Source organism: Mchenga conophoros, linkage group LG17 (assembly GCF_057382185.1).
Source record: "Mchenga conophoros isolate Kocher_MC1m ecotype Shallow Benthic linkage group LG17, M_conophoros_male_GT1.1, whole genome shotgun sequence".
NCBI lineage: Eukaryota > Metazoa > Chordata > Actinopteri > Cichliformes > Cichlidae > Mchenga > Mchenga conophoros.
This window is the reverse complement of record NC_140542.1, coordinates 39344162-39369848: the sequence shown is the minus strand read 5'-3', so window position 1 is coordinate 39369848 and position 25687 is coordinate 39344162. Positions and strand designations below refer to the sequence as shown.

At 44.2% G+C, this 25687-nt stretch overlaps 2 protein-coding genes across 3 annotated transcripts in view; one reads left to right on the top strand and one right to left on the bottom strand.

The window, feature by feature from the left end:
* Positions 1 to 4122, top strand: part of prg4b (proteoglycan 4b) — a 6784-nt gene extending 2662 nt beyond the window's left edge. The window contains exons 7-14 of one of the 2 annotated variants that reach the window (XM_085251417.1): positions 41 to 259; positions 462 to 974; positions 1358 to 1444; positions 1665 to 1801; positions 1888 to 2044; positions 2198 to 2305; positions 3051 to 3179; positions 3620 to 4122. In XM_085251417.1, coding sequence (XP_085107543.1) covers positions 41 to 259; positions 462 to 974; positions 1358 to 1444; positions 1665 to 1801; positions 1888 to 2044; positions 2198 to 2305; positions 3051 to 3179; positions 3620 to 3723 — 1454 coding nt within the window. In that variant the 3' untranslated portion in view covers positions 3724 to 4122. Of the gene's footprint in view, positions 1 to 40; positions 260 to 458; positions 975 to 1357; positions 1445 to 1664; positions 1802 to 1887; positions 2045 to 2197; positions 2306 to 3050; positions 3180 to 3619 lie in introns of both variants that reach the window. The other variant, XM_085251416.1, reaches the window with a different exon arrangement.
* Positions 3735 to 25687, bottom strand: tprb (translocated promoter region b, nuclear basket protein). Its single transcript, XM_085251404.1, has 50 exons — positions 25512 to 25687; positions 25042 to 25146; positions 24858 to 24931; positions 24205 to 24301; positions 23998 to 24101; positions 23718 to 23882; positions 23428 to 23520; positions 23228 to 23308; positions 22711 to 22798; positions 22446 to 22586; positions 22174 to 22277; positions 21848 to 22045; positions 21611 to 21718; positions 21270 to 21496; positions 21001 to 21164; positions 20507 to 20649; positions 19261 to 19409; positions 18945 to 19107; positions 18693 to 18827; positions 18463 to 18603; positions 18200 to 18368; positions 17657 to 17823; positions 17138 to 17290; positions 16933 to 17049; positions 16547 to 16750; positions 16273 to 16460; positions 16031 to 16178; positions 15789 to 15926; positions 14181 to 14312; positions 13922 to 14052; positions 13612 to 13822; positions 13303 to 13449; positions 12994 to 13192; positions 12677 to 12870; positions 12359 to 12432; positions 11853 to 12049; positions 11442 to 11726; positions 11187 to 11341; positions 11012 to 11092; positions 10565 to 10753; positions 10327 to 10476; positions 8886 to 8979; positions 8357 to 8520; positions 8167 to 8258; positions 5200 to 5309; positions 5020 to 5118; positions 4698 to 4839; positions 4425 to 4546; positions 4240 to 4335; positions 3735 to 3963 (listed from the first exon to the last, which is right to left on the bottom strand). The coding sequence occupies exons 1-50, from the start codon at positions 25660 to 25662 to the stop codon at positions 3917 to 3919; spliced, it is 7026 nt and encodes a 2341-aa protein (XP_085107530.1). The 5' UTR covers positions 25663 to 25687; the 3' UTR covers positions 3735 to 3916.

Genomic DNA, 25687 nt, shown 5'->3' with positions numbered 1-25687 from the left:
CAAGTGCGCACCTCATCTCGCTCTCGTCACATTCTCACAGATGTGTCTGGCCCGATCTTTCCCACTGAAGACTTTTCTAAAACTGAACCTGAAGATCTGGAGGCCAGTCCAGTCCCGGAGATCAGCAGTGACTATGAGCTCTCCACAGTCGACCCGCTGGGTGAGATTTCCACCGAGGCCACCCCGACTGCAGCGAGGACTCCTTCAGACAACGACGACCTCGTCAGCACCACTGCAGAGGCCCCGAGTGACAGCACGAGTATGTGAGATATCTGTTTATGGTATTTGATTCATACAGTTTTTGTGAGTTACTTTAGCAATAGAGTGCAGAAAAAAACCTCAAATGTAGCAACTAAGATACAAATTGCAACTAAAATATGCAAATTGATATTTAATTATTTTATTAAATCGATTAAAAGACTTGATTTACAGTGATATGACTTTCTCTCTGCTCACAGCAGCAGCTGACCACATTTCCAGCGAGCCAACATCAACTTCAGTACCCTCAGTCGAGCCTAGTTCTTCAACCAGCTCCCCACAGCTGGACGCGCAGACACCAGCAGTGGCTATTATGGATGCTGTCTTTCCCTCTGATGAACCAGATAACTCACTGCTCACCATCACCTCTGCCTCCTCAACCATCCCAGAGGAACCCACTGCAAGCCACCCTGAGGATGTCACTGCAAGCAACCCTTCAGTTCTTCCTTCCACCAGTGCTTCCTCAGTGGGATCTGAGGAGATATCAATGGTTGAAGCTGTGACCACCCACGCTCCCTCACCCACAACTGCAGCGTGGAGTATTGCCACAGACGATCTGCAGACCTCCAAACCCACCGGGGCTCAAGAACCAGAGCCGACTCCACCTGTGGAAAAACCAGAGCCATACGAGCCAGACCCAGCTAAGCCCACTTCTAAACCTGACACGAAGCCCCTGGAAACCCGGAATATAGACGATACAGGAGATTACCAAGCAGGTAAGACTGTTTAAAAAAAATAATTTGACCAGATTCTTTATGTCACATGCAGAAAACACCTGAGGGACTCACTCTGTGATGGGCACAAGTACCAAAATTTCCGAAAATCTAATTTGTTTTACGAGTCTGGCACGATCGCACCCTGTGATTATGTGTAATCACAGGCAGCTACCAGTTTTATGAGCTCAGTTGTTTTTTCATTTTCCCTCACGCTGTAAATAAATCTGACATTCCTCCGAAATTGGAAGTAAAGTTCAGCCACATTTAAGAGGTGAAAACAAGCTCACAAAAACAGCAGAAAATGACAGTCAACGCCCAGAAACACAGTCTGGGATTACGTGGTGGGTGGTGTTTATTCCCACGGGTGTCTTTACTTTCCCCAGATGACAGCAACGATACAAACCTATGCAGCGGGCGGCCCGTCAGTGGAGTCACCACACTGAGGAACGGCACAATGGTGGTGTTCAGAGGTTAGTGCAGCTCCTGTGCAGGTTTAACTCTAAAAGGATCAGTCGTGTCATCCCAGTCCAACAACAGTGGATTTGCATATAAGAGAGAAACTAACGGAATGCATTGAAGACGGGGAGAACTGAGGGGAAATTATTATGAAGCATTAAACTGAGAGAATGAAATTACAATGTTACAATAGCTTATCTAAAACCCCATATAGTGATATTATCACTTTTACAGGTCACTACTTCTGGTTGCTGGATAGTAACAGGGTGCCAGGTCCACCCAGAGGCATCACCCAGGAGTGGGGCGTCCCGTCACCCATTGACACCGTGTTCACCCGCTGTAACTGCCAGGGCAAGACGTACATTTTCAAGGTAAACGGACCAATCTCAGCAGAACCACTGAGCGAACAGCGTTACCCTTTATCTGCCCAGAGTTTAACACTGCATGGTGTTCACAGGGAAGTCAGTACTGGAGATTTGAAAACGACGCTTTGGACCCCGGCTACCCCAAAGTCATTACAACGGGGTTCGACGGGCTGCGGGGCCACATCACGGCCGCCCTGTCGGTGCCCCAGTACAAGAGGAGGGCAGAGTCAGTCTACTTCTTCAAGAGAGGTAAAAATTAGGGGGGCGGAGCTTATTAAACTACCAGAAAAGATAGATTTTGCTGTTCATTGCTTCAGAAAGAGAATTGTAATAAACAATGTGTACAATGTTTGTTTTGAACACATAAAAAGGTTTTAAGATGTTTACTTTCTTTTCCTCTAGGTGGAATGGTTCAGAAGTATTCATACCAGGCTGGTGTCAGGCCAACATGTGGCAAGAAAGTCCAGTATGACGTTTACACAGTCCGCAACCGAGTAGTTCGACAAGCAGGTAACCAATCAGTTTATTTCGATCATGTAAACAATACACAAAGTTCATTTAGCAAAGAAAAGAAGAGACACAGCTACACAACATAAAGCCAAAACATTTCACCGTTACCTGTTCTGATTCAGTTACATATAGAAGAGCAGGAAGTAATCCCGCCCCTTCGCCACGAGTTATCGGTCAGCATTCAATCAGCTTCCTTACTGATAATCTGCAGTAATAATAACGACATTTCTGATATAATATTTACACCACATTATATCATTGTGTTTTTGTGGTTCAACAACTTTGCCTCCACTTTTAAAAAGTTAATGTAGAATCCAACAAGTATGAATCCAATTTCCATTCACTGAATTTGAACATTTTCCCTTTCTCTATAACTCATAAAGAACAACTTAATACCTCTCTTTATGTTTGTGCACACTAACTTTTACAATAGTTGTGCGTGAACTTCGTGAAGCGAACCCCGGACAATCCTCACTATTGTTAAGCGTGTTTACAGACGTATGACTGGCTCCATGCTTAGACTTTGGCTTAAACGTGTACACGAGCTGCAGCGCACACACTGCACCGAAAAAGCGAGTCATAGCTGGTGGAGAGGAGCAAATAACTGCAAAATGGAAACAAACACCCATCGTACGGTTTATGGGATGAACAAGGGTTTGTTCACAAAACAAAAACACTGCACTGGACAACGCCAGTACGGTTTGGCTTCATGGCACAACTTTAAACCGGATCGTTTCATTTCCAGCCCCCGTTTTAGGACCGGTCATCAACATTCGGACTTCCTGGAGAGGCTTCCCGCCCGCCGTCACAGCCGCCGTGTCTGTTCCCACAACCGCCGAACCAGAGGGCTACAGATACTTTGTCTTCTCAGGACGTAAGTCACACACACCGCACTGTTTACAGAGCTGGAATAAAAGCATGCGGTTTGGCAGTGTTTAAAGCAGCAGTGGTGTTTACGCACGCCTTTGTTGCTCAACTTCAGAAGCACAGAATGTCCTTCACGTGTCCGTCGGCATGTCGTTAACAAGGACCACGTGTGTGTGTGTGTTAGGGTGTTCACCTGCAGCTCAGATTTATTGCAGTTCCCACAGTCAAGATTTCCATTTCAATGGTGATGCGTAAGAAAACAGGCGGGTGTCCGTGGACGAGCTGCCCACTACAAACTGTAACAGCGACCGTGTTGATAAACAGCTCTGTGCCGCGTTCATGCCAGTCTACCTGAATATAGAGCGGCACGAAGGAAAATATTGTTTTGTAAGTATCAGCTATTAATGTAATCGTCTAATGAACTTTCTGTTTATTCTGCTTCTGCAGCAAAATCCTACAACGTGAGGTTGGATGGTGAACGTCCCGTCATCGCTCCTCCTGCGGCCGGCTCATCACCGCAGTCCAACAACTTCATCAGATGTTCACAGTAAAACAACAAAAATGTTTTCGCTTTGCAAGTTTATTATAATCATCATAAAACACATCAGGATGGACCCAATAACAAGAAAGTATCTAATCGCATTAACAAAATGAAACTAAATCAAAGCCAAACACGCTTCATAACAACAGATCAGTCTGAGCTTTCCTGAAGGGAACTACGGGCTCTTCACTTTGATTTTTCCTTCATCGGGCGAATCTTCTCCCCTGTTTCCATGACGGAAAAGCTTGACCTGTGGAGATGGAAGCATGTTTTTAGACGGGTTTGCTGCACTGATGTAAAAAATTAATAAAAAATAAAAATATGGTGACAGTAAAATGTGTTCTGAATAACCACAATGAATGTACCGTGTTTCCTGTCGTGCTTTTCATTAATAAAAGCCTGAATGAAATGTCTGAAGTCCTTTATGAGTGGCCATTTAAAGCAGTAATAAAATCATTGCTCAGTCTTGTGCCCATTATAACGTTCGTGTTACATCACTGTTACCACGAGCTTTCAAACGCGTTACCTCCTCTCTTCATGCGGCCGCCGCGGCTGTCCGGCCATCGTTGGAGCTGTCTGCTGGGCCCGGGCCGGGACTGTTTTGGTGGAGCGCTGCTTGTATCTAAAAAAACAAAAACAAACATAACCTACTGAATATGCAACAAAGACAAAACAGATGGGGAACGGCACAGTCACGAGGCTGCAGTGCACCTGCAGAGCTGGAGGAAGGCTCCTGGCTGGTGGAGGGGAGGCTGCTCTTGTCGGACGCTTGGCTCGACTCCTCCATATCGCCCTGAGACACCACGGGGTCCATCGACACTTCAGCACCGGGCCTGAATCAAGCAAAATGCACCTCGGATTATGTAAACTGTGACCTTCGTAACTTCTCTCATTTTGGTGAAGTTATTGAAACCGAGTGGAACGAAAGGTTTCAAAGAGGCAGAAGTTCGAGGAGTGACAAGCTGCTGAGAGGGCGAGGCTCACCGATCAGTGTCTGGCTCCAGGAAGACGTCGTCTCTCTCCTCCCCTGCACCGGCAGCTCCTGGTGTTGATGTGCTCACCATGGGAACAGACTGAGAGGCGTGCTCTGTTGTGTCGGACTGAGCCACTTCTGAGAAAACAGTTACTGGAAGATAGAAAGATGAAAACAAATTTCAACTTTCCAGTAACTTGTAGTGCTCCCAAACCCAAATTTCATCACACTTATCCTAGAAAAGATAGTTTTGAGGAAGCTCGGGAAAAGGCAGTGCGACATGCTTTAACGGACACATCCCTTCACATCAGACTGACAGAGACAGACAAATACCTGGAGCCCCAACTTGTAGCGGAGTGGTGGGAACGCTGCGTCCACCAGACTCCTCCTCGTGAGTGGCTAAAAACAGGGGACTGTCATACATCCCAAGACCTGAAGAGAAGAATTAGTTTGCAGTTAAAGAGACTGTGGTGCGTACTGATGGTTCTTTGGGGTTAACATTTGGTAGATTACCTCCTTGTGACGCGAGCTGACCCAGATCAGAGTGTGAGGAAGAGCTGGTCTGCGGCATGTCCTCTGAAGGGCCAAACCTGAAGCGCGGCACGCCAGCTACCTGTGGCGAGCTGAGAAACAAAAGAAGCACGAACGTGAATTAGGCGACTGTGGAGCGACCAAAACGGACCAGTTAAGATTTTATTTTAGAAGCAAATGATCAAGTTTGAATGAATAAAGGCTGGTTTATATGAACTCAAGTCTCAGTTTGAGGAGATGCAGTCAGACAGCTCTACATGACTGCATGTTTGTGGCCTATACACGTGCTGTACTACAGTAATGTATGCTACAGGATAATGTAGCACACAACACAGTAGTTCTTTGCAGATTTTCCTCCCATTAAAACATTAACTAACACACACACACACACACACACACACACACACCCAGTCAAAAGTCTGGACACACCTTCCCATTTAATCATTTTTCTGTATTTTTACTTCTTTCCACACTGTAGATACAAACTCAAGAATCACATATATTAAGTAAGATCTATGGAATCTAAATTTGTTGCCAAGTAGCCGTTCTTTGCTTTGTTGACAGCGCTGCAAACCCTTCTCTCAATGAGCTGAGTAAAGAGAGGCCACAGTCCATCATTACTGAAGGTCAGTCAGTTTGAAATTGCGAAAACTCCCCAAGTGCAGTCGCAGAAACCATCAAGCGCTACGAGGAAACTGGCTCACATGAGGACCGGCCCAGAAAAGGAAGAACAAGACGAATTTATCCGAGCATCGGATCACAAGTTAACAACACCTCAGATTAGAGCCCAGATAAATGCTCCAGGAGCTGGAAAACCACGACCTCATGAAGCTCATCGAGAGAACACCAAGTGTGCAAAGCAGTAATCACAGCAAAGGGCGGCTATTTCAAAGAATCTAAATTTTAAAACATGTTTTGAGTTATTTCACAATTTTTTGTTGGCTACATGATTCCACGTGTGTTCCTTCATAGTTTTGATGCCTTCAGAGAGAATCTATGATGTAAATAGTCATGAAAATAGAGAAAAAACATTAAATGAGAAGGTGTGTCCAAACTTTTGACTGATAGTGTATAAAACAATGTGTTTCTGTCTGATGAGATCTGGTCAAGTTATATGTACAATTTTTCCAACCAACATTCATCAGTCCATTAAATCACGATAGGTGATATATTCACGCAGGTGACTTTTATGAGGGGAGGAGCAACGTAGTCATGCACAGACTGATTTGTGTGCTTAGAAAACTTTGTTTGTTTCAGTATTAATATAATATAATAATAATATAATACAGCTACTTTTTTGAAATGCACCAAACTGCACAAAAGACTTAAAGTTGGGGATTATTTTTTATTTTTTTTTTAATTTCTGTTCGCCTGAAGAAACTTTTTGATTTTTAACTTGTTTAATTTGGTATTTGTTGTTTGGTTGAGTGCGTAAGACAGATTAACGCAGTTATAATGGAAAAAAGCCAGTTTTTCTTCTGTGTTTTCTTTAATTTAAATTACATGTTTTGTTTTTTCTGAACATAGACCACTGCCCTTCTTTCCTTCTGTTATGAGTTTGAGTAAGTGAATCGCTGCACACTATTACCGTTTTTTGTTGACTGCTCCCCTTAGCTTCAACCAACCTTATTAGCAAACTTACTCAAGGACAAATAAATAAATAAATAAATAAATAAATAAATAAATCGCTCTTGTAAAAACGACCGGTGAACGGCTCAGCTTATCGTTGATTAGGGCTGTGCGATATGACCAAAATCTCATATCCCGATATCAGACATTTATCGTCACAACGACATATAATCAAACATTTTACATTTTCTGTAAATTTTGTGAATCTCAGGCAGCTCAACTTGCGTGAAGTGTTTTCAGCTGCGCGTCGTGTAGCTGGAGTCGAGTGTTACATAAGTTTAAACAGCTGCAGTTTTCTTTGTGAGCATTTATTACACGGCTGCGGGCAAAAGCCTGTTCTAAGGTTTATTTTTTAGCACCCGACGGCTCTTTTTAGCTTCTCATCCGTAAACACTCTGCATCATATTTCACGTAATTCAGTTTATTTTGAAAGATCTCCGCAGGATCTTCAGCTTTATTGTGAAAGGTTTATGTTAAAAATAATCAAATGGACGGCGGAGGCACGCGATGGTGTTACCGTCGTTGTTGCCAACGACAACGCATAAAACAGTCGCTTGTCCGTCCGTAGTGTGGTTATGTTACATATCAGAGAACTTTCAGAAATTCTACAGTGACATCAAAACGATGAAAAATTATTGACGTAAACAGTTTATTTTGCGACACCACGAAACAAACGACAGCGTAAAATGAAACGATAGACGTTTTCACATCGTCATCTGATATATATCGTTATATCCAACAGCCCTATCGTCGATGGGTGATAAATTCGTCCAACCTTAAGACCAAGGTTAATTTTTAGTCTGCAAGTCCAACAGTTCGTTTAGCACAAAAACAAAGTGTTGTTTGTTCACATGGAGAAGAATTTCCCCTTTCAACACGACCGAGGATACATTTAAAAACAACAAACAGAAAACTGAAGTTTTGAATGAGCCAGCCGGAGCCACGTCACGTCACTGAGCTGAAGACGGAGGTGCAGAGATCTCCTCATAATCTGAGTGCTTTGCAACAAAGAGTGGGGAAACTACACTACGGTGTATCACGCCAGCTCCTACCCAAGAAAACTGAACAAATCAAAAGGTGCATCAACAGAGTACTAGTGTAATGCTGTGCACTTATACAACCAGCCTAATTTACATTTGCAAAATATTTATTTTTCCACTGACAAGATTTATTTTTCAGTGGAATTACACAAACTACAGGTCACAATGAAACCAGGAGAAGTTTCGACATGATTCACTGTTTGTATAAACGTGTAGTTCCTTAAAACCTTTAAAAGGTTTTCTGTGTTCCAACTTGCGGCCCGATGTGTGCGACACTTACTGGATGGCCTGATCGAAACCATCAGAGCGGTGAGGCACCACCAGAGTGGGAGTGCTGGGAACCATCCTGTCATCCTCATCGAAAAAGTGCTGCTGCAGATTGAAAGAGGGAAGAAAAGGGGGTCAAGGTTTCACACAGAGGTTCGTAGGAGTATCATGATGTAAATTCTCAGCCTTTCGATGTGACTCACAGCGCTGCCCGGCACACCGGGAGCAAGTCTGCCCACTGACTGGCGGCGCACTGGGATACGCTGTGAAGGCAGCTGATGCACTGGTCTCCGTGGCGACTGGGGCATGCGTGTACCAGAACTTGTGGGTTGCTCTGCAGAGAAAGCCTCCATTGTGCCACTCTCAACTAAAGCAGAATTCAAAGGTTCAAATGAACAAGAGAAAATAAGATTTTAGATAAATATACTTTAAAACACCAAAAATGTAAACAAAGTAACTCCCTTTATAATCAGTATCTCAGTTACTTGTGACATTTAAACCTCCTTTTACCTAAAACATAAGTGAGTCGGGTTAATTTGCTTATTTTTCCCGTAAAGCAAATCTCTTCTTAGCAGTGACCTTTGTTACGCCCGCTTTCAGACAGAAAACACAACACGACATCTTTCTCAGTCATCGCAGACTGTGGATACTAATTGGATGGCGGGACGGTTTGTGAGCGCATGCAGAGTCTGAGGCACAGCTACGTATTCGACAGGGTTTCCTGGAGCTTACAGCTGGGTGTCTGGGAATCCGCCGGCCTTTGGGTGGAGTCGGACGCCCCCAGACTCTCCTCCGTCTCAGTGCCCGGCTCCGTTACGTCAGCTCCCTGAGAAACGAGGGGAAATAAAAGGAAACGAGTCAAAGAAGAAATTCAAAACCACTCAGAGTTTAAAAAAGGCTAAATTTGGCAAACGAAGGTAAGACCAACGAGTAACATAACTTTGATGAGTGAGAGGAACCGCCGAAAGAGAAAGGTCATAAAACGGAGCAGTGCCAGGGTATACTGACAGAGCATCACATGCAGATTATGATTCACTAAAACAACCGTGAGAGAAGCCGAGAGGTTAAAAAAAAAAAAAAAGAAGTTTGACCTCCGTCACAGAGAAAAACTCTGAATCAGATAGTGAGACGGTCCAGTGGTCTAACAGGCGAGTCCGGCTTAGCCTCCCTGTACTCTAAACAGGTACTACGGATGGCTTTATCGATTCTTAAGAACGGTCCCGTCCTCTACGGCAGCGGTCTCCAACCTTTTTTGCGCCACAGACCGGTTTGTGCCCGACAATATTTTCACGAACCGGCCTTTAAGGTGTCGCAGATAAATACAACAAAATAAAACCAAAAATTTAATGACTTTAAGTTAATTTCAGCTGCTTCTCTGGAGGTGTCTAGCGCCAAGATGCAGTTACAGAAACAGCTTTTTCCCCGCTGCCGTCACTAAACTTACCCGTGTATGTGTGGACGTAGGCTACTTTTGAAAAATATCTCCGTCCACATGTAAACGCTAAAAATGCACTTAAACGCTGTCAAGAACGTGCCAAATCCTAGCTGTGTAGAAATGTTGGCCCATTAGAAGTGTAGAAGCCTGGCAGGGAAACAGTAAACAGGGTTTTATGCAAACCGTAACTACTTCTGAAAGGTTTTTGGGGTTTTTTGGAAAGGCAGCTAATTCTGTGTTACTTTTAGAGAGCCTTTATATTTTAAATGCTAATAACCAAAAACAGTATTTTGGCTGGTATAGACTCACAACTCAACTTAGGAATGAACAAAATGCCTACAGCATGCATACATTTTAATTTAAAATGTATGCATTTGTATGCATATAAAATATAACACGTGTATCATTATTCCAAAACCTCACACACAAAACTGGAAATCCACACTTAAGCCAAACCTCACACAAAGATTACAAGTAAAAAGCTCGTTAGCTGTTCCCTTGCAGACACTGACTCATCCTACTGAATATGTGCAACGAAGACTCGAGTAAAAATGTAAACAGCTAAAGTCAACACAGGCGCGCAGACAGGACGTTACGACACGGGGGCAGCATGTAAGTGACGGTGAAACGAGAGCGTGTGGAAAAACTGAGTGTGTGAGCGAGAAAGGCAGCGAGTGGGAAGGGTTAACACGGCGTGTGGGTGGCAGAGGTCACAGCTGGAGCTGCAGGTACTCTTACCTCTGTGTCGTCTCCTTCGTAGGGCTCGTTGCAATCGCCGCTGCCCTCGTTGCTGTCCTCTCCTTCCTCTCCCATCTCTCCGTCATCATCATCCTCCTCGTCATCTTCCTCCTCCTCGTCTTCATCTTCTTCATCCTCGTCATCGTAGTCCTGGAAACCGGCAAATTTGTAAGACAAATTTTCACCGTTTTAAATGTCGTCTTTAAAAAAAAAAAAAAATTGAACAAAACTGCCGTACCTGCTCTTCGTCTTCGTCTTCCTCCTCCTCTTGTTCTTCGTCACTCTCTGTGTCCGTTACGATAACGATCACTTCCTGCTGCAGTTGTTGCGTGGTCTCGCTTTGGCTCAGGGTAACCTCTTGCTCCATTGTAAGGGACTGGGAGGCTGTGCCTTCATCTCCATCCTCCAGCGTGGAAAACGCCTCCGTCTGCGGGGCGAAAAAGTGACAACGCAAAACATCATGCAAACTAGATACCAGCACAATTCCTGCATGAATGTGACAACATTATCACAAGACTACTTTATGGTACTGCTACAATGGTGAAAACTGTTTTATGGTACAACATTATGAAATCCTCATTGGCAGCTTTGAGATTGAGTCTATTTATTTACTTTTAATCACTGCAAAGATTTAAATGATGGTAATTATCAGCTGATGTACAAAACTAAAAATGTTTGGGCCAACCTGGCTTCCTTCTCCACCGTCTAGACTGTCTGTCGGCACCACTCCCTCGGCCTCAGCGCTATCCTCGGCCAGCACCTCTTCCTACAATCAGAACCGGCGCATCAACATTCGCTCAAATTTAAAACAAACAAACAATCAAAACCATGGAGTTTTATGTGCATCAGTCCAGCCTCACCTCTGGACCCACTCTCTGGATAATGCGCAGCTTCTTTGATATGGGAGCCCGCGAGGTGTCCTCCTGAGTGGCTTCAGTGTCAGTGACCACACTGGCGGTCTCCTCCTCTTCCCGAGGACGCTTGGACATTGCTGATGTCCCCGGTGTTGCTGACACTGGAGAGAAAGTGTGGCTATCGTTGGTTAAAGAATTAAGAAAAAACCTCGTCGTCTAAAACAAAATATCGCCTCGGCTTTCAAAAACATCATCTCTCACCGGTTCCAAACACAGAGGACGACGTTGACGGCCGCTCCACCTGCGAGCTAGGCGTGGCCTCGATCGCCACAGGCGGTGGCTCCTGATTGGCTGGCTCTGTATGGGTCATGCTCTGCTGCTGCGTTGGTTGAACGAATGCGGTGGCCTGTGTCTGGGTCTGCTGCACAGTGAGCATGGGGCTAGCTAAGGTCGTCTGGACGTTGGGGCTGGCGGAACGCACCGAGCCGCTCGCACTGCCGTACACGGTCACGTGCTCCACTGGTGGCCCTTCAGCTGGCTGCATCACTGTCCAAGAATAAAAATTACAAACACTGCAGGTTTTACCATGACTAAAAAAAACCAAAACCTGCGGTTAGTTTCCTACTCACGGACTCGCTAACAGCTCAGCTAAAGCTTTGCCGTTAAACCTACCTTCCTGCGTCTCCACCTGGGTGGTGGGCATGACCGTAGCAGTGGGCGTAGGAGTGGGCACAGGAGCTGGGGTGATCATGGGCCTGATGCTTGCTCTCGGAGTGGGTTTGTTCCCTGGGTTGACGGGCTGTTTACTGGCTGTAGCAACTACAGGTGTAGGCTTAATGTTGGCGGTTGGAGGCTCGGAGGTGCTGGCACTGACGGAGACAAGCATTAGGATGAGTCATTGTTCTCTGGACCTCAAAGATCCACTAAGAAAATGATACTCTCTCCTCCAAAGTCCAGACGTGGCACCTACACTGCCATTTCATTTTGAGATTGCAGAAGTCAGCGGCACGACCAAACGAGTGTCAAACAGCAAAAACTCAGAAAAGTGCAAGTGTGGACCAGCCACCAGTCAAATGAATAAAGTCAGCATTAAGACAAATACAAAACTCATGAAATGCATTGATGCATACTGAGTAAGACTTTTTAAATACTCCTCCATGCTTAAATAGTGCCCCTACCTGCCCCTGTCTGCAGCTGGAGTGGTCTTCAGGCTGATCTGCCTCTGCTCTGTGCTCCTCTGCGGCTCTTGGGTCTAAAAGCACCGAAAGAAAGAAAATGCTCAGAATCAGGACGCCGAACGGTCACTAAACTCGCCGTACTTCTCCAATCCAACATAGTTAAGCCATCAAAATAGAGAACACTGATAAAATAAAGACACAATTTTAGCAACGCTTGCAGATAATCGTGTTTTAGTTGTGTGACACATACCTAAAACATTAAAATATTTATATCACAGCGAACCAGTGTAAGTAGACTAAAGTAAACAACATCCTCACCTTGCTGGGACCTGCCTCAGCTGGCTCATCTCGCTGCTCTTGTCTCTCCTGTTGACCTCGCAGGTCTCGGAGTTCTCGCTCCTGCCGACTCAGACGGCCCTCGTATTGAGACTTCAGAGCGCTCACTCGCACCTCCAGCTCCTCACGCTGCTGTTTTAGCTCCTCGTTTTCCTTCTGCAACTGGTCTTTAGCGCCTGATCATAAATAGCAAACGTCACAGATTCGAAGTGAGAAGCGATGCTCGTTACGCAGAGCCAAGCGATGTGAGGAAGAGCAAGTAACTGGTAAAAATCAGGAGTTTATGGTAGTCCCCTCACCCATGAGCTGGTTGATCTTCTGCTTGGCACAAACGATGGCTTTCCTGGTCTTCTCCTCCTTCTCAGCCATCTGCTGTCGGAGCGCGTCCTCCTGAGAAGCTTTATCCTGCAGCTCCTGCCGCAGCCTGGTCAGCTCCGTCTGCAGCCGAGATGATTGTTCCTGGGCGTTACGTGCATCGGTCTCACGCTCCGTGACCACCTAAGGTAAGCGTGCAGAATTGTCTAAACACTTGCTTTTTTCCCACCCTCCCAAGAACTTTTAGTATAGAGGTTTATCAGCACATATAAAACGGGGGGAAGTTTTCCTACCTTGTTCATGTTCTCCAGCTGTCCTTCTAGGTCTGCACTCCGAGCTTCAGCTTGACTCAGAGAATCTCTGAGGCTCTGCAGCTCCTGAACAGAGGCCTGACGAGCCTCCTCCTCTTGGGATGGGCCTGCCGCGGCCTCAGCTACAAGCTGGAGTACATATGGAGTTAAAGTTTAACCTCAAGGAAGCACAACTGTACTACTGATGAACTAATTTATCACCAGATCGTGATAAATTAAAACACATTTTACAACCACCCACTTTTACTTCAGGCTTTGGATTGAAGTTTAAGCTGTAATGGTAACAAGTACCTTGTCGTGCGCCACCTTAAGCTCATCGTACTGCGTCCTGTAACGCCGTCCGATCTTCTTGATCTGTGCGATGGTTCGCATCTTCTCCTGGAGTTCATGGTTTTTGGTCTCAATCTCCTTCTGCAGCCCGTTCTTGTCTTCGGTTATCTTACTCATACTGTCACGCAAGCTTTGTATTTGGTTCTGTAGGGAAGCTGTAAGATTATTTGTCCTATGGAGAGAAAAGAAGAGAAAACTAAAATGAATGAAGACAGGGGAAGAAAGAACAGACCAGGAGAGCCCAGTTCAGCACCTGTATGTAGTTCCTCACCTGACCACCTCAGATTTAAGTCTGTTGTTTTCCTCATTCAGCTGCTGGATACGTTTGAGATGCGCCTCCTTCTCAGAATGCAGACGCTTGTACTCTTCTGGATCCGAATCTTTCTGCTGACTCACTAAATGCTAGAGCGACATAAGGACAACTAGTCATTCATCTCACAACTTAGAAGTCTGTCTCATGACAAACGTAATTTTTCCCCTTCATATGAAAAATAAAATCTTTTTGTTTATATTTGGGTCTTTGCACCGACCTGAGTACGAGCCTTCCAGCGTTTGATTTCCTCATCCAGCAGCTTCTTCTCTGCCTGCAGCATGCCGCTTTTCTCACTCAGCTCAGAGTTGGCCTGCTGCAGTGGCAAGATGTCCGACTCCAGCTTTTGCACCTGAACACACAAGAGATACTCGCGCACTGAGAAGATTTCAAACATAGCTGCCGCTTTGCTGCTGATTTCCTCCACCGAGTTGTCAAGTCTGCAGTTTATGTCTGTCTAGACTCTGTGTGTGTCTGTTAGGGTTCGGCGATTGAACGAATACGTCGACTATCACCGATAGGCTGAGCCCACTGGCGATCGTTTTTACAAGAGTGACTTATTTATTTGCCCATGAGTACGTTTGCTAATAGTGATGGAGCTAATAGAAGCAGTCAACAGAAAAAACATAATAATAGCACCCTGTTTCATCTGCGAGCAAATGCTTGTTCCTGCAGAAGCTGGTGATAGCCTAGCATACTCAGCACGTACATGTTAATGCAAGTTAGTCGTGTTTGAGTCCTTTGCTCGCACTACACGTCTGCACAAGCGGCACACCGCTTTGGTTACATCCTCAGGTTTACCTCTTTCATCTGGTTTAAAGCCAAAGAAATCCCAAATTGGTGACTTTAGATTTTTTTATTGCTGTCAGCGTTAATGCGCCGTCATCAAGACAAATGCGATTAACAATTAACCCATCTGTGCGCAGACTGAGTCAAAATCCCTGAAATGTCTCCGTCAACGCATTTGTTCACTCTGCGCTCCAGATGTGTTGAGCGCGTTAATAATTTTTAATCGTTAACCGCGTTAACCCTGACAGCCTTAATTTTTTTGGAAATTAGTTCGTCCATGTTTGGACTTCCTCTTGTTAACGCGCAAATCCGTGCATGATTACATTGCTCCGCCCATCAAAAAGTCTGCGCATGTGCGAATATATCGACCGGACTGACGAGTGTCGGTTGAATTTATTTATTTATTTTTTTTTACACATCTTCTGTGTTTACATATCTTTGTGGGGACCAACAGCCGTTATGGGGACAAAATCCAGGTCCCCGCGAGTTTGAAAGCATTTTTCAGACTCAAAATGTGGTTTTAGTCTCAGGGTTACAATTAGGTCACGGTTAGGCATCCATTTTTGATGGTTAGGGTGAGCAGCTACGGAAAGCATTATGTCAGTTAGATGACAACACAGTGAGTGTATGTAAGACTATACAGAAATCTGATACGTGGGCACTCATTCACTATAACTCACCCTGTCTGTGAGTTACAGGTGTGAATAGTGATCATAAATTAAGCTGACCATTCAGATTCAACATGTTGGTGTTTTTGGACATTTTTATGGTCACAATAACCTTTGACCACCAAAACTCTTAAAATACGTAGATGTTAACACAAAATTTGAAATGTACAGAAGACTTTCCAGACTCCACGTAGCATGCACTGATCGTCAAAGGGAAAATAAAATAACGCTCTTCTCGTGGGTGTTGTCAACATCAAATTTAAACACTTGCAATATTTGGATAATCGAGTGGTTATAGTGTACAAATGAGAAACTAATCTCCAGTGCACTGCTGGAGAACATGTGAGATTCAAGTCATCAGTGAGACTGACCTTGGCTTGAGTTTGCTGCAGTTCCTGCTCCATCTTATCCCTCTCTTCTCTCAGACTCTTGTTTGTCTCCAATAGGATGCTCATCGTTTCCGTCTTCTTCATCAGCTCATCGTGCTGAGCCAGGGTCTTCGCTGTCACCTGAAACAGAGTAAAGTGTAAGATAAAGAAAATCCGTAGGTGATCTGCGCGCTCGGTACAGCCGCAAACCAGAAGTTACTGAGTCAACGAGTAAACAAACAAACCTGCATCCTCTCTCGAGCAGCGCTCAAACTGTCCTGCACCTCCTTCAGCTCTCGTTCCAAATGCTCCACCCTCAAACGGTAACGCAAAGTCTCCCCTTGGGCGACCTCAAAACGAGACTCTGAGATCTCCTTCTCCCGACGTACAAACCTGTGATGAACAATGCGGATCAACCGTTCTTAGAAATAGTGAAATCATGATTGTGCAAGAACATCCTGCAGTGTAAGCTAGATAAGCCCGTTACCTGAGAATCTCAAGAAGCTGGTCCTGGGATTTTCCCTCTTCAGTCAAAGATATGTTGAGGGAACTTTCACTGGCAGCACGCTGCAAATTATCTGCCATCTTGCTGCTCATGGCCTGGATCTGCTCATGAAGGAGGGTGTTCTGCCTTTGCAGCTCCTCATAGCGGCTCTCCATCTTGGACATCTCCTCCTGTCAGACGAGTTAAGACGAATTAAAACATATCATAATATATCTAACATAACATATCTAATCTATTTATGTAATGTAAAACAAACCTTGAGGATCTTCTCTTGCTCCTCCCATGACACTCTGGCCTCCAGTAGCTCAGCACTGATCCTCTGCTCTCTCTCCCCCAGCTGGTGTTTGAGCTCTGCAGCCTGCAGGACCTGGGCTTTAGCTGCCTGCAGGGCTTCCACGTCCGCTGCGTGCAGCATCATCTCCCGCTCATATTTATCTTGAGCTTCAGCTGCCAGTTTAACCTTGAAGAGCAAAAGAAGGTTTGGAGTCAATCTCTGCATATCAGAGTTTCTCAACATTTCTTCCCCTCTCCCCACAAATTACTTCATATTTTTGATTTTTACCTGCATTAAGTGACCTCAAACCAGAATATTCCACACTTGGATTATTTTCCTCCATGTAATATTTTATTATGACTGCTTACCTGATCTTGGCAGTCCTTAATAGCCTGCTGTTTCTGGGCTTCAATGACTGCAACCTGCTGTAGCGCTGCCTGGTGGTCTGCCTGGGCACTGCTAAGACTTCTCTTCAGGTCATTTATCTAACACAAACAAACAAAAATGTTTCCAGTAACAGAAACAAGTAAACGCATTTTTCACTTGTGCCTGGTTATAACAAGGCTTTCGTACTTGTTCCTCCAGAGCAGCCAGGACACTCTTCTTCTGCTCCTTCAGGTCTTGCTTCTCTTTCTCTGCTTGCAGAAGCTTCTCTTCGAGTCTGCAGCGCTGCTCCTCGGCCTCCTTCATACGGCCTTCAATGGATGAGCGCGCCTGCTCTGTCACCTGGTTGTCACACACGTCACATTACATTTAGAAAAACAAAACATTTACGTGATTTTTAAAACTTAACGTGCCAAATTTGTAATTGTTGAGACAATCTCAACCCTGATCATTGTGTACACCAATAATAAATAATATTGAGCTGCCTCGTGGCTACTTTTTAACTTTCATACAGTAACAGACTGTGAAGCTTCTTGAATCACATCTGTATCGTCTGTACTTTCATATAAAGTTACAATGTCAACATAAACTAAAACAACTTTTTATTTGATTAACAGCAACAACCCTTTGAATGTTTTCCACTTTCATATTTTTTGTCCTATTTGGATGTTTTATGAGCTGACGTTGTTTCACGATCGAGCCCCCAACCTGTTTCTCGTTCTCCAGCGATTCCTCGAGGCTCTGAGCCATCGCTTGGTACTGCTCCATGCTGGATGTGGTGGCCCGGAGGCTCTCTGCAAGCTCTTCAACCCGCGTTTCAGCAAGCTGCAGGCGGCCTCGTAGGTCCTCTCTGTCTTGATCTGAACCAGGCAGGCCTGCAAGCGAGTAAAGCATTTTGAAGTCGTTGTGTAAGAAAGGGGGACGCAAATGTGCACTAATCAAATATACCAATTAAGTTTGAAGAACCTGTGCTTAAGTTCCCACAGATTTTCAAAAGGAGCGCGGTTTTAGACATTGAGTGCAACACTCAGGCTTTTAAAAGTTCAGATAAAACTGGAACATCTGAGCAATTTACTTGTGTCTCAAACATTCAAACTAGAACGTAGGATCCAAAAGAATGACGACGCTAAACATGCCTCGTGGTACTTCATGACATCCCGACAACATACAAAGAATTTAGGTTTGTACGTGTCTGGATTTTATTGTGAATGTTAGTTTAACTTCTTCTGTCTGTAAACATTTAATGCCGACCTCTGCCGATCGGTGTAGAGGGGGAGCTCAGGATGTGACGCCCTTCGATGCTGCCTTGCTGCATCCTGAGGGTGTTGAGCTCAGACTCGGCGGCATGAAGTTGTTCCTTTGTTTTTTGGTGTAAGGCGACTTGTGTCTCCAACTGCCTCTTTGCATCCATTAACTGAATCTGTGCATATGAAAAAAAGAAAATCATTAGCACTATATCTGCATCCTTCTCTGGCCTACAAAAGATGATAGAAACTGTTTTATTGGATGCCTACTTCCTGGTTTCTGCTGAGCAGGTGGCGCTGCTCCACTTCTTGTTCAAGCCTCTTCTGTAGCTGGGAGATCTCTCGCTCCTGTTTCTCTAGCTGGCTGTTCAGACGCTGACGTGTGTCGACCTCAGAGCGCTCCAGAGTGGCCTAAAAGAACAGAAAAGGTAACGTTAATTTTGTTTACGTGAAGATGTGACAGTCAGACACTGACAGAAAAAAAAACAACCTCAGATTACCTGAATAGCCTGGAGGTTGGTCAGTAGCAGGTTTTGGCTCTGCTGCTGGCTCAGAATCGTCTCTTTCTCCTGACTCAGCCGGGACTCGACCAGCTTCAGCATGTCTCTCTCCTTACGCAAGTTCTCAGCACGGCCCTGAAAAGGTGGATGAGATTCAGTTCACAGTACGTGTCTCAGTATATCCTGGAGCAGGGACACGTCCAACTCCAAAGTGATCCGAAGCACAAATATGACACTGGATACGGGGCAAACCTCAGCCATGGCGAGTTTCTCCTTGGACTCTTTAAGATCCTCATTCAACGTGTGGACGGTCTGTTCAAGCTTTTGTGTGGCAGCCTCCATCTTCTGTCCTTTCTCTCTCAGTGAAGCAATCTCCTTCCTGTAGCCCTCGACATTGTCCTGCAGCATCTCGTACCTGAGAGCGTAAAAAGCTGACGTCACTTCTGCTGACTGATGTCCTTGTGATTAAATGTTTGATTTTAACAGTGGACATTTCCCCTGAAAAGTTCACATGCTCCCAAGTTCTGTTCCTGCTACACCCCCCCCACACACACTTTTTTTAAATTACCTTTTGGAAGCAAACTCTAGCTGTGTGGATATCTTGGCATTCTGGGAGCGGAGCTCCGAGAGCTGTTCCTGGAGTTTCTCGTTCTGTTCGGTCATCGCCTTCTCGCTCTCCGCGCGCTCCTTCTTATAGGTGGAGAAGACGTCCTGCAACTGCAAAGAAACCAGACATTTTATTTACTTTGATAGAGGTGTTAGTAAATAAATAAATACAATTTTATTTCTATAGCACCTTTCTAGACAGAATCACAAAGTGCTGCACATAAGATAACAAATAATAAAAGGGTAAAACAGACAATATAAAACAGGCAGAAATTTAACCAAAAACAGTTTTAAAAAGGTGAGTTTTGAGTTGTTTTTTTTAAAAACAACGACCGAGTCCACAGATCTTAATGTCTGAGGGAGAGAGTCCACAGTCTCGGGGCCACTGTGGCAAAAGCTCCGTCACCCTTAATTCTCATCTTAGTCTGTTTTATACCAAGTAAGCCCTGATCAGATGACCTCAGGGACCTGCTGGGGACGTAAGGCTGTAGCAGATCGGAGATGTAGGCTGGTGCCAGTCTATGCAAGGCTCTAAATGTCAAGACCAGGATCTTAAAATGAACTCTAAATTCAACAGGAAGCCAGTGTAGCTGAAACAGCAACGGTGTCACATGAGAATACTTGGAGGATTTTGTCAAAAGTCTAGCTGCAGCGTTTTGCACAACCTGCAGACGATCCAGAGAACCTTTGCTTAGACACATGAACAAAGAGTTACAACAGTCCAAGTGTGAGGAAATAAGTGCATGTATAGCTATCTCCAGTTCAGGGCGAGATAAAATAGGGCTTAACTTAGCCACATTTCTTAAATAATAAAAAGCGAGTCAAAAGTGACACCTAAATTCCTGATAGAGGATTTAACATACACAGAAAGAGGACCAAGGGCTTTCACTATCTGGGATACAAATCTGTCCGGAGCACATATGAGGACTTCAGTTTTCCCTCGTTGAGTTGGTGGAAATTTACAGCCATCCAACGTTTGATAGAATCTAAGCAGTCATTTAAAAGCCAATAAAGTCTGCCAATAAACACACTGCTGTCTGTGATTCAGAGACCTACAAACGTCTTTATGTGGGCACTGTGCCATCTGGTGGCCAGCACGAGCAACACGATGCAAAGTCCCAAGCTTTTAATGAAGAAAAGAAATAAAAGAATAAAATAAAAGAAATAAATATTTTCAGTTTCCGTCTTGTGAGGCAAATTTAGCTCACCTGTCGCAGAGCCGCCTTGGCCTCCAACGCCTCAGCAGACTCTGTGGCCATGGAAACAAGAGCGGTGGGTGTTCCTGCGGTGGGAGTGGCCGCGGGGGAACGACGTGGGGTAGACGTCAGGGAGAATTCTTCAGTTGGTGTACCTGGTGGATAAACAATCAAATATTCATCCGTGCTCTTCTGCTTATCCTTTTCAGGGTCGCGGGAGGGCGGAGAGGCAGCGCAGACCCTGGACAGGTCGCCAGTCTGTCACAGGGCGAACACAGAGGCAGACATTCGATTCGCTCTCACCTATCGGCAATTTAGAGTTTCCAGTTAACACTAACTGCATGTCTTTGCACTGTGGGAGGAAGCCAGAGCGAACAACATGCAAACTCAAATATTCAAATATTCAAATTCTGTGTAACGTGTAAAACTGCTGTGAAATTAGTGTATCGAAGTCTATAAACAGTATTCGTTTATGATTTTCAAGATGCAAGTGTTCACGTTCTTACCTTGTTGTGGGAAGTTGACTCCGGTCGCCTGAGCCAGTAAGACTCGGTACATGTCCCTCTGCCTCACAATGGACTCGGTCATCTTTATCTGCTGGCTGCGTTGCTCTCTCAAAGACTCCAGCTCAGCCTGGGCCTTCCCCAAACTCTGCTCCAGCTCCCCGTGCCTGAGACAGTTCATTGTGGGGGAAAAAGGTGAGATAATATTTTAGGTCAGATGCAAAACTCTGGCTAAATAAATAAATAAAAAAGTAGTAAACATTGTAACATACTTATTGCCGGTAGCCTCAAACTCCTCCTTCTCCTGGGCTTCACTGAGATCTCTGAGGGCCGCAAGAAGACGCTGGTTCTGCTTCTGAAGCTCCTCCACACTACGGAAAGTCACCAAGTGTTGGCTGATCACCTCTGACGTGCTGCTGACATCAGCTGAGCTCACCTCCTCCTCGTGAATCACGTGGTTCCCACGAGCTTCTTCGAGCTCAATCAGCAGCACGCGAACCTAGAAGAAACGATAAGGGGTAGTAGAGAAATTTTATTTGAGTGATTTGATTATTTCGGTCATTATTTTGAAGACTGACAAAGTTTATCCACACAAAGAAAAGGACGAACCCACCTGCTGAGCCATGTCAGCGAGCTGAAGCTCAAATCTCTGATTGTCTCTCTCCAGGACCGAGGAGCGCTTGTTGGCCTCGTCGGCCTCGCTCTGCAGGCGGTGAACCTCCTGTAACAAACGTGAACGGAAAGCTCGAGCGTTGCTTGTTATTAGCAGTCACTGTTTACGGTTTTCTTGTCAATTAAAAAGCAGCAAAAATCTATTTGATCACGCAAACAACGCGGCTCCATTACAAACCTTAACAGCCTGCTCCAGCTTGGCAGAAAGGCTGGCCACTGATTTCTGCATGCGCTCATGCTCATCCCTCTGCCTTTTCAGGATGGGGGCTTTCGCTTCCACTTCCTGCACAATGTCGTCCAGATACTTGTTGACTCGCTTGTTCTCCAACCGCTCCAACTGCAGCTGCTCCTGGCTCTCCACGTATGCTGTATACAACTGAAGACGTGATAATCAAACATCTTGTTGTTAGTTCAACACACGTCGGTAAGAAATCCGAACAAGCAAGACACACAACTCTAGAGTAATGAAATTTGTAATGAAACTTAACCCTGAGCTGTACGCACCTCAGTCAGCTTCATACCAGGTTTTATCTTGGATATAGCAGCGGCTGTTGGAGACATTGTTGTCATTTGCTGTTCTGTCAGAATGGATGTTGAGGCAACAGGGCCTGGACAGACAAAGAGAAAGTTCAAATGATCACATTAAATATAAATAAATAAATAAAATAAATCCACGCAAGGCTTGGCTGAAGTTCCAGAAAATTAATTTTGCATTGCCTACAAATAATCAGCATGTCAATGAAATGAAGACAGGAATAAAAATCAACTCCACTGACCTCTAAGTTTGGAACTTGACAGCAGTTCATTGGCATTGTCCAGCTCCTTCTCAAGGCCCTGAATCCTGTCCTTTAGCTCACCGACAGTTTTGTCTGTGACGCCATTCATTTCCTGCAACTTATCCTCGAGAGCCTTGTTGGCTGTCAAGGAGGGAAGAAAAACAAAGACTCTAAAATCCCAACAACCTGCAACTACACGAGCAAACAAACTGAACATCTTCTGTCCTTCTAGGATAGAAAACATGATTACAGAGGAGCCTTTTACCTTCACCGGCATCTTTCAGCAGCTTGTGCAGCTCCTCCACCGCCTGACTCAGCTCTTTGCTTTTGGCCTCAGAATCTGCAGCTGCTCCCTGCCAGAATAAACGGTGAAGTATAACAAACACCGGCAAAGAAGCCGAGCAAATACATGCAGGCATTCATTGCATTTACAAACGTAAAGCTTAAGCACTGTCATTTTAATTAAATATGTAAACACTCAAAGATTATGTTTTTAAATCACAAGTTCCCTATAACAATTTTATTGAGCCAAGAACACACAAACAATAATTAACCGGCATCTGTGGGTCAGCAAAGAAAGAATTTCATTGCACAAAGAAATGACTTTTCTCTTGTGACACATGACAATAAACACTTTGAATCTTTGAATTTGAATCCTGGTAACAAATTTAGAAGTTGTTGATCACGGGCGCTACAATCATAACGTAACGTAATAATTTACCAATGCAAACTTGGAAATAATGGTACCACACCACATGGTTTCATTTTGCACGTGTACATACCTTGTGTAAATTGCAAAGCTTAATGTTGGTATTGAGCTCATTTCGTAACTTCTCCTCCATGCTGGTGTGTTGCTCCTTGGCCTAAAACAAGTTCAAATCCAACCATTCATTTTCACTCCGAGTGCCTTCATTATAATGTAAGTTTACATAATACCAAAGGGTTTGATTAAAAAGGAATTACTGTCTGCAAACAGACATACTTCTTTGAGTTTGCTGATCATCTCCTCATTTTGTTTCTGAAGGTTCTCGTTTGATGTCTTCAGACTGGTCACTTGATCTTGGAGTTTTTTCATCTAGAAATCACAAATGGCATCAGATGACAAGTCAAATAAGGTTCTACACAGTCTCAAAATAAATAACTGCCTACACTCAAGGCACAATGAGCACTGAGATCAAAGTAACAAACCAAGACTATCGCGACAAACTTCTTCAGACATAAACATCCCAAAGAAAAAACAAAAAAACAAAATCAACAAAAAAAGGGACTTGCCTCATCTTCTTTATTCTCCAGGGAACACTTCAGCTCCAGGATCTCGTTACCCTTCTGCCGGGACAGGGACAGCAGGTCCTCACTCTTGGCCTTCAGCTCCTCGTTAAGCCAAGCTGTCTGGCTGTTCAGCAGCTCTTTCTCTTGTTCCATTCGCTTCTCCTTATACTAGAATAGATGACAACTTCAATCAGTGATCTGCTGATAACCGCAGAAAACAGAAAACAACTTTCTCTCGCAGGTGGTGTTAAGATATTAAATCTACATGAAAATATCAACTCACTTTGATGTTGACTTCAGCTGCTTCGAGATCATCCAACTTCATCTGCAGGGTCATCTTTGACGAGTTCACTTCCACCAACTTATCATTGAGTTGCCTCAGGTCATCTGGAAGAGCAAAAGAAATGACTCTGTTATGTAGAGGTGAGATTTTACATTTACAATATAGATGCAATACATATGAAGTTATATAAAAATGTTCTTTTCATACCATTTAAGTTCTCCACTTCTAAGGATCTCCTTTCCAGTGTTCGCACAAGTTCTCGCTTTTCTGCCTCCAATTCATCTTTGGCTTTGGACAGCACAGTCTAAACAAATGCATGAATTTAAACAGAGTGCTTAGTGTTATAATACTTACAAATTAAGCACATCTTAAATCCTTAAAGCATCCAAAGCAGTTTAGTAACGCAGACATTCCCTCTTTACACATATATTTTCATTATCAAGAAACTTCTACAAGGTGCATGAGTGCAAAAGGGGAGGGGCTGGTCACGTTAAGAGATCTGATTGGTCAATCCAGTGTTATTAATGAAAATGAAGGAATGGGCTCCTTTTATATTAAACGTGGAAGTTATGGCATAAGCGCAAGTAGGATTTAAATCTTGGGTGTCAAACTGTGTTAAACCTTTTTCTATTGTTATGTTTGATTTGATCACCTGCCTACGTACAGTTTTTACAAACATTCTTGCTAAAAAACGCTTGATTGTTCTAAAACTGTTCGTAATTACTCTGAACCTCACACCAACAGCAATAATAAATGCTCAGGCTCCAGAGGACATGACCACTGCAGTTCCCGATAGACTAAAATAAATTAGAAACATTCTTTAACACAAAGCGGTTATCGGTGATTTTCGGATTCCCTACCTGCTCTGATGACAACCTCTGTTGTGCAGATTCATATTCTCGGTTCTTCTCGCGAACACTTTGGAGTTCCTCTCCTTCAGGAAAAAAAAATGAAAGTTAGCAGAAAGAATAAAGGTCAACATTGTGGAGTCATAAGTGGAATCAGTCCGAGTCCGATCAGAAAACCTAAATATATTATTCTCACCAAGTCTGTTAAACTCATCTTTGAGTTTAAGATGTTCTTGAGTGTGAGACAGGAAGTCTTCTTGACATTGGGAAAGCTGTTTAACTTTTTCGAAGAACTGTTGCTCTGTAACAGGAAGGTAAACAAAAACAGCTAAGACAAGAAGACAGAATCATCGCCTTCTTGCTTTATTTACATCTTGTTTGCTATGAAAAGCAGTGGTTAGCTCAGAGGGTTAACTAGTGCTAGCATTAGCTAGCATCTCGTTCTTGTTATTGGAAAAGCGCAGGTTCATCGCTTGTTAGCTTTAATCAACATTTTAAAGCCCCTGACGGACAAATGAAGTAACAAACAAAGGACGGTTAGTATGTTCAGTACGTTCAAACTTCTGAGGTTTAACACTGCACGGTTTAAAACGGGCATGCATGCACTGTAAGCAAAGCCAAACACTTTAGCACAGCTAGCTATCAGGATAACAGGGAATAACTTACCGCTGTCAACCCGGAATTGCTCGTGTTGGGCTTTTAATGAATCGATTTCATACCGCAGATCAGAAACAATTTTCTCGAGTTTACTTTGAATTGTTTTTGGTAGCTTGGCTAGTTCGGAAGCCTCCAACTCCTGTTGCAGGAGTGCCGCCATTTTTCCCGACTACAAGACGAGCACG

Coding starts and splice junctions, on each gene's coding strand:
- tprb (XM_085251404.1), bottom strand. CDS start 25,662: ATGGCGGCACTCCTGCAACAGGAGTTGGAGGCTTCCGAACTAGCCAAG. Junction 18,604..18,692: donor CCAACCTCCAGGCTATTCAG/GTAATCTGAGGT, acceptor CTGTTCTTTTAG/GCCACTCTGGAGCGCTCTGA. Junction 17,824..18,199: donor CTCTACACCGATCGGCAGAG/GTCGGCATTAAA, acceptor ACTCGCTTGCAG/GCCTGCCTGGTTCAGATCAA.